Genomic DNA, 8,418 nt, shown 5'->3' with positions numbered 1-8,418 from the left:
AGAGAGTTAGAAACATTGATGAGAGAGAAACTTCGATCAGCTGCCTCCTGCATACCTCTTACTGGGGATGTGCCCACAACCAAGGTGTACATGCCCTTGACCGGAATCGAACCCGGGACCCTTGAGTCCGCAGGCCGATGCTCTATCCACTGAGCCAAACCGGTTAGGGCAATTAATTCCCTTTTAATGTGCACGAATTTCATGCACCGGGCTACTAGTCTTTAAATAACATGGATTTTTATGTTCAGTTTTGTCTTTGGAGTTTACTAGCCACTTTGAGAATCGGAAAGGTAGGCCTTTTAATCAGAGAAACTTACAGATTCAAAATTATAGGTAATACGTACACGATGAGCAACACTAAAGGTTATACCCTGAAACTGAGTCTCTCAACGGGCATATTTTTAACAGTTCCTTATTTTAAATATAAATATATATTCCCTTTTTTATTCAGATAACATGTATTTTATTTTTTAAAACTTTAATCTTGAAATTATACCAGTAGGTATGGAGCTGCCTGCCTTGTTTTTGTCAGTGACTGCATGATATGTTGTGTGTGTTGTGTGAGATTCTGTTACATGTGATACCTGTCATTGTTTTAATTTTTTAAATGCAGTCCAGTTAGAGAGTTTAGTACAGGGGTGGGCAAACTTTTTGACTCGAGGGCCACAATGGGTTCTTAAACTGGACCGGAGGGCCGGAACAAAAGCATGGATGGAGTGTTTGTGTGAACTAATATAAATTCAAAGTAAACATCATTACATAAAAGGGTACGGTCTTTTTTTTTTTTAGTTTTATTCATTTCAAACGGGCCGAATCCGGCCCGCGGGCCGTAGTTTGCCCACAGCTGGTTTAGTATAAAGAATGAGGATAAGAGTTTAGTTTGTGTGTTTTTTCTAAATGGTTGCCCAGCCATCTCCGTCACATTTATTACATAATTTTCTTCCTATTTAAGAAATCTTTTGATATAATTTTACTATATTTGTCCACTCACAACTTTATATAGTTTTGGGTGGTTCATGGACTTTTTTTTTTGGTTCATGGACTTTTTATTAGGAACCACCAGTTTTAAATGCTGTTAAAAGAACTATTCTTAGTAAAGTACTTTTTATACTCTTTCAGACATGTCATGCTAGTCACTTCTTTGAGAAATAGCCTAGTTTCGTATAAATGTTATAATGGAGTAGGAAATAATGGCAAATCTCTTCTGGTTTTGTTAGATTTGGGAATGGATGATGAAGGCGATGATGACCCAGTTCCTCTACCAAATGTTAATGCAGCAATATTAAAAAAGGTAAATTAGCAAGCTGTATACTTGTATGTGATTTTTCTTTCTTCATTAATAGTATCCTGGTGATCTTTCTATATTGATAAAGAGATAGCTTCCTTTTAAAAAAATCTAGAACTCTTTGTAGTATCATTGACTAAGTATTTGTTGTAGTTTATTTAACCTGGCCCTGTGAGTTTGAATTGTCTAGTCTTTTCATTAACACATTTAAATTACTTAAATATAACTATATGTGACTAGCAAAAAGGAAAATTCTTGTGTTGTTTGTCCACTGAATGGGTGCCTCAAAGGGAACTTGAGAATAAGAGATGTACTTTTGTTATCTCAGTTGATCACCTTACCTTGTGTCTAAGCATAAACGGCTCTCCACATTGAATAGGGTTTTAGTGTTTCAGGTCACATGGCTCCTTAACAGAACTAGCTATTTAAATTGAATTCTTATCTAAAAAAAAACAACAGCAACTAGTTTCCACATTGGGGGAAAAACTGGCTAGACTTAGAGGAAAATGGCTAGAGAAAAATATATTTTAAAAAAAGATTATTTAAACCTTAAGTATACTGAATAATCACATGATCCAAAACCTAAAAATATATGATAAAAATCTCCTGTCTCTCATCTGACCAGAAACCTCCATAAATAATAGTAAACATTACTTTCTTTTATATCCTTTCAAGAGTTTTTTTTAATGCCTATATAAGCAAATACTGATTGCTCCTTTTTTAAAAAAAAATATATTTTTATTGATTTCAGAGATGAAGGGAGAGGAAAAGAGAGATAGAAACATTAGTGATGAGAGAAAATCACTGATCAGCTGCCTCCTGCACACCCCACACTGGGGATCGAGCCTACAACCCAGGCATGTGCCCTGACCAGGAATTGAACCCGAGACCCTTCAGTCTGCAGGCTGATGCTCTATCCACTGAGCCAAACCAGCTGGGCCTATGTGCTCCTTTTCTTACAAGACTGGAATACTTCTTAAAAAGCTATTGTTGCCGAAACCGGTTTGGCTCAGTGGATGGAGCGTCGGCCTGCAGACTGAAAGGTCCCAGGTTCGATTCCGGTCAAGGGCATGTACCTGGGTTGCGGGCACATCCCCAGTAGGAGATGTGCAGGAGGCGGCTGATCGATGTTTCTCTCTCATTGATGTTTCTAACTCTCTATCTCTCTCCCTTCCTCTCTGTAAAAAATCAATAAAATATATTTTAAAAAAAAAAAGCTATTGTTTATTTCATTAAATCCCCTTATTCTTGGCTTTTCCTTCTTGAAATAGCTCTTTACTTTTTTTGCATCCTGGCAGTAAAATTTCTTGACTCTGCCATTTTTTCTCAGCATTTCCCCCCAATATTAAATACTGTGGAAAAATTTTAATCATACAGAAAACACCCATTTGCCCGCCACTTAGATTCTACAGCTTAATACTTTCAGTGTTGGTTTTGGCCTTTACAATCATACATCTAGTCTAGCTGATCAGCTTCCTGAAAATTTAATTATAATGTGTTCATTCCCCTACTAAGGGAACATGTGGGCTTTTCCTGTTTTGTTATTACATTGAGTAGTCTTGTGTATGTGTCTGTATTTAGAATTGCTTGGTGATAAGGTATGTACATATTAAGTCTCACTAGGTAGTGCTAGATTACTTTTCAAAGGGGTTATTCCAATTTATACTCTCCTGTAGAAGAGGTTGTTACCCTTACACTATTATTGCTAATAATTTGTATCAAAATCTTAATACACCCTAGCCAGTTTGGCTTAGTGGATAGAGTGTTGGCCTGCGGACTGAAGGGTCCTGGGTTCGATTCCTGGTCAAAAGCAGGCACCTTGGTTGCAGGCTTGATCCCCAGCCCTAGATGGGGTGCATGCAGGAGGCAACCAATTGATGTGTCTCTCTCACATCGCTATTTAAAAAATATATATATTTTTTAGCAATCTAAACTAGTTGCATCTGACCAGAGTGTTAATTTTGCATCTAGTGAGGCTGAGTATTTCCTCCTGTTTTACTAATCAGATTTATGAATTGCCTGTTTGTTTTTAGCTTATTTCTTTGTAGTGATTTTTAAGATTTTATATTCTATAGGGTAATCCATTGCTAGTTGTATGTATTTTCCATTCCTTTTCCTGTGTGACTTTATCTTTTTGCACAAGAGCTTTTTAATGTGGTCAAGTATAGTCTGCAAGGTTTAGCTGATATCTAAGATCTTCCACCCTCTAGAGATGTGAAGATTCCTCAAGCTTCATATTTGCTTTTCGAGCTTGGCTACTAACTATTATTCAAGTCAACTTCTAGCTAGTTCTTAGCTTATTATAGGAATAACCTTGCCCCAGCAGTGGAATGAATACCTTGTGATAAAATGCCACAGAGGAATGAACTATTGTTCTGTTGTAGGTTATTCAGTGGTGCACCCACCACAAGGATGACCCTCCTCCTCCTGAGGATGATGAGAACAAAGAAAAGCGAACAGATGATATTCCTGTTTGGGACCAAGAATTCCTCAAAGTTGACCAAGGAACACTATTTGAACTAATTCTGGTAAGTTTGTTTGTTTGTTTGTTTTTAATTTCTTTATTGGTTAAGGTATTACAAATGTGTCCTCATTTCCCATTAACCCCCAACCTCCCCGCCCCCCCTGTTTGTTTTTTAATAAAGGAAGATTTATTTAGAAAGTTACAGAGGCAATGGAATGACCCTTGGAGCTTAGGAGAAAGAGGGAGAGAGGTATGTGCCTTGAGAGATGAAAGAGGGAGGAGAGGCAGAGGGGTGCACTGGAAAAAGAGAGTGCACTAGAGAAAGAAGGGGATGGGCGAAGGTGTGGTGTGCTCCATAGAGAGCTGCTATTCTGGTATATTTTTAAGGAACACTGTAGGACACTCTAGTTCAGAGCCTTTAGACTTCTTAAAGAGTTTAATTTGTTAAATTAATTGATACTGAATTTTTTTAAAAAATATATTTCATTGATTTTTTACAGAGAGGAAGGGAGAGGGATAGAGAGTCAGAAACATCGATGAGAGAGAAACATCGATCAGCTGCCTCCTGCATACCCCCCACTGGGGATGTGCCCGCAACCAAGGTACATGCCCTTGACCAGAATCGAACCTGGGACTTTTCAGTCCGCAGGCCGACGCTCTATCCACTGAGCCAAACCGGTTACGGCTGATACTGAATTTTAACACTCTGAATTCAAATCCACATATCAATAATCACATTCAATGTAAATAGTCTAAACACCACAATTAAAGGGTAGAGAGATTATCACATTGGATTAAAAAAAGCAAGACTCAGCTATGCTGCCTACAAAAAACTCCCTTTAAATATAAAGACACAGTAGATTTAAGGGGGGGTATATATTATACTAATATTAATCAAAAGAAAATTGGAGTGACTATATTAAGTAGATTTCAGGGCAAAGAATATTACCAGGATTAAAAAGGGTCATTACATAATGATAACAGAATCAGTTCGTTATTAAGAGGACAGAGCAGTTCTAAACATTTATCTGCCTAAATGCAAAACTTCCAAAAAGTTAAACAAAAACCAATAGAACTCAAAGATTAATAGACAGACAAATCTACAGTCATAGTTAGAGATTTCCTGGCCTCTCTATAAATAATTGATAAAACAAGTAGAGAAATCAGTAAGGATATAGAAGACTTATGTAACACTGTTGATCAACTTGTCCTAATTGACATTTACAGAACATTACATCCAGTGACAGCAGAATACATATTCTGTGTATATTCAAATAAATGCTATCAAGGTTAGACATGTTCTGGGCCATAACATAAGTCTCAAGTTTGAAAGAATTCAAGGTATTTTCTGATCACAGTGGAATTAAATTAGAAATCAGTAACAGAAAGCTATCTGGAAAATTTGCCGATATTTGAAAACTGAAAAACAAATTTTCCATGAGTCAAAGAAGAAATCAAAAGAAAAATTATAACGTATTTTGAATTGGATGGAAATAAAGCAGAATACATGAAAATCTGTGAGATGCCACAGAGGAATGAACTTTTGTTTTTGTGGTAGGTCATTCAGTGGAACACCCACCACAAGGATGACCCTCCTCCTCCTGAGGGTCATGAGAGGGGAATTGATAGTACTAAACACTGATATTGGAAAAGAAGAAAAATCTCAAATTAGTGATTTAATTTTTACCAAAAGAAACTAGTGAAAGATGAAATTAACCCAAAGGGAATGTTAAAGAGCAGAAATCAATAGAAAATGAGAAAATCAAAGAAACCAAAAGCTAATTATTTCAGAAGATCAATAAAATGTAATGCTGTAACTGCTTATGTTTGAATTCTTTAAATGTCAAGATTTGACCTGTGGTGCTTGTGCACTTGCTTTGTGCACACACGCACCCCCCCCCCCCCCCCCCCCAGTATGGCAATTCTTTAACATTTGAGGTGTAGTGTATATAGTTTACTTAAGGCAGCAGGAGGACTCATTATTATAGAGGTATACAATGAAGGGTATGAACAAATATCTTTCACAAAACTTGTCTGATTTACTCTTCTCCATTTAATTTCTTAAAAGTAGCATTTTAAGCTTAATTAGATATGAATTATCAACTGCTAACTTTGTATTTAGTTTAAACCATCAAATATACTTTAATGAAAACAACAATCACTTCACAGGCTGCAAACTATTTAGACATCAAAGGTTTGCTTGATGTTACATGCAAGACTGTTGCCAATATGATCAAGGGGAAAACCCCTGAAGAGATTCGCAAGACCTTCAATATAAAAAATGACTTTACTGAAGAAGAGGAAGCCCAGGTATGTAGCCAATAGTTTGTTCTTGATCACATGCTTTTTAAAAGAGAATAAAATCCATAACATATCAGGAAAAGAAAGTGCCTGTATCAAAGAATGTTGACTATTTGGGGTGTAAGAGGTAGATACTTTCTATGTCCTAAAACATTACAGGTACCTTCTGTGTCCTAAAATGAGTCTAAACACTTGAATGATACTGCTTTTTTATAAACATAAGAACAATATACTTTTCAGCCAGAGGTGCTCTTTGGTACTTATTCCTTAGTAGTTACTAGTTTTGGCATCTGGGACCTTACATATAAGACATAAATGACTTCAGAAAAGCAGGATGGTTGGATGCTAGGATACTTCAGAGCAACTTAGTGAACAGGGAAGAAATTAGTGAATAGATCAGAATGATTTTGTTGACACAGCTACAAACTGGAATAATGTGAATGAACTATTTGAATTTGCTCTGTTAGCTCTAGTGACTGAAGCTATAATTGCCCTCTGCCTTTGCTTTTTTAAAAATATATTTCAGAGAGGAAGGGAGAGGGAGAGAGAAAAAGAGAAACATCAATGTTGAGAGAGAATCATTGATTGGCTGCCTTCTACACGCCCCCTACCGGGGATTGAGCCTGCAACCCGGGCATGTGTCCCCAGCTGGAATCGAACCCTGGACCCTTTAGTCCGCAGGCTGATGCTCTATCCACTGAGCAAAACAGGCTACGGATTTTTAATGTGTTTTTATTGATTTTTAGCAAGAGGGGAAGGGAGAGGGCAAGAGAGATAAAAACATCAATGATGAGAGAAAGTCATTGATTGGCTGCCTCCTGCTGAGGATGGAGCCTGCCACCTGGGCATGTGTCCTGACAGGGAATTGAACCAGTGAACTCTTGTTTCCTGGGTCAATGCTTAACTGTTGAACCACACTGGCTGGGCATGCCTTTGCTTTTTTGATAATTTCAGCAGGGCAAAATAACCTAGGGGAGGAAAAGAAGGGTGACTAGGAAGTTTACTATTAACCTGGTGTTTTTCCAGTTTTCCATCTGTTTCTTTATGATCAACCTCGGAGATTATTAATGAATTACTAAGTATTAGTCTTAGGAAAGACTACTTAAGGTACTTTCTTATATCCATCTCTTTTTCTAGGTACGCAAAGAGAACCAGTGGTGTGAAGAGAAGTGAAAAGTTGTGCCTGACACTGTAACACTGTAAGGATTGTTCCAAATACTAGTTGCACTGCTCTGTTTATAATTGTTAATATTAGGCAAACAGTAGACAAATGCAGCAGCAAATCAATTGTATTAGCAGAATATTGTCTTCATTGCATGTGTAGTTGGGGTACAGATTCCAAACCTATGGCTGAGTTTCTTCCAGTATGATCAAAATATCTTTTCTTTGCTCTGAATAAAACTGAATTGTGGGTTCTCTATAGAAAGTGGCATTTTGGGCTTTCCCTCTTTTTGCAAAGCGATTTCTGCCTAGTTTATTGTCCAGTTAACTTTAGTTTAGTGACTTTTCAAAAGTTGGCATTGTAAATAAAACAACTTGCAAAAGTTTTCTGAAATAGAATTAACAATGTATTATCTTTATTCATGAGTTGGAAGCTGGAAAAGTCTACTTGAGGTAAATGTTCTGAGTGGGGTTATTAGGATGTCTTTCAGCTTCCTGGAGTCAAGGAGTACCACTGGTATTGATTAGCCCGTATGTAGCAGGGCTTCCTTAATTGAATCTGAGGACTTGTTTTTGCATTTTTAATCTTATGTTGGTTAGAGACTCAGTTACTACTCAGTTTGTGGTTTTGGGGGAAATATAACTATGCAGTTGTTAGCTTTTCAGTTAAAAAAGACAGCCCTTGTGGTATGTCATCTTTTTATAATCAGTGATCCCATATGGGCAAAACTATTTACACTACTTGCATGTAAAAAACAAAAGAATTTAACCTTTAATATTAAAATGTGTGGCAAACCCAGAAAGCATCCAGCATGAATGCAAGATACTTTCAATAAAAAGTAAGTTACATAGTAGGTAGTAAACGGTTTGCTTTTGTGTACTTAAATGTGTCTCTTCACTTAGTATTAAATGAGTTAAATTTATGAATGGTTCTGTAGCTAAAAAAGACTCGTAGGCAGTACTAGGTTGCTGAAGCTGCTGATAGACTTTTGTCTCCTCTAATGTCATTGAAAGGTTGGTTTACTGATTTCAGAGGGGAAGGGAGAGGGAGTGAGAGATAGAAACACCAATGATGATAGAGAATCATTGATCGGCTGCCTCCTGCACGCCCCCCACTGGGGATCGAGTCCACAACCTGGGCATGTTTCTGACCAGGAATTGAACCTTGACCTCCTGGTTCAGAGGTGGACGTTCAACCACTGAACCA

The 8,418-nt window shown here is 37.3% G+C and overlaps 1 protein-coding gene across 14 annotated transcripts in view; it reads left to right on the top strand.

The window, feature by feature from the left end:
• SKP1 (S-phase kinase-associated protein 1) overlaps window positions 1–8,418 on the top strand; it is a 55,245-nt gene that overhangs the window by 17,270 nt on the left and 29,557 nt on the right. For 11 of the 14 annotated variants that reach the window (XM_014539133.1, XM_014539134.1, XM_014539138.1 and 8 more), the window contains exons 3-6: window positions 1,218–1,291; window positions 3,670–3,813; window positions 5,919–6,059; window positions 7,188–7,614. In XM_014539133.1, the coding sequence (XP_014394619.1) occupies window positions 1,218–1,291; window positions 3,670–3,813; window positions 5,919–6,059; window positions 7,188–7,223 (395 nt within the window). In that variant the 3' untranslated portion in view covers window positions 7,224–7,614. Of the gene's footprint in view, window positions 1–1,217; window positions 1,292–3,669; window positions 3,814–5,918; window positions 6,060–7,187; window positions 7,615–8,244; window positions 8,260–8,418 lie in introns of those variants that run through there. The other 3 variants (XM_014539127.1, XM_005865565.2, XM_014539128.1) reach the window with 2 other exon arrangements.

The sequence above is a fragment of the Myotis brandtii genome, unplaced genomic scaffold (assembly GCF_000412655.1).
Source record: "Myotis brandtii unplaced genomic scaffold, ASM41265v1 scaffold208, whole genome shotgun sequence".
Classification (NCBI taxonomy): domain Eukaryota; kingdom Metazoa; phylum Chordata; class Mammalia; order Chiroptera; family Vespertilionidae; genus Myotis; species Myotis brandtii.
This window is presented reverse-complemented; position numbering and strand designations above follow the sequence as displayed.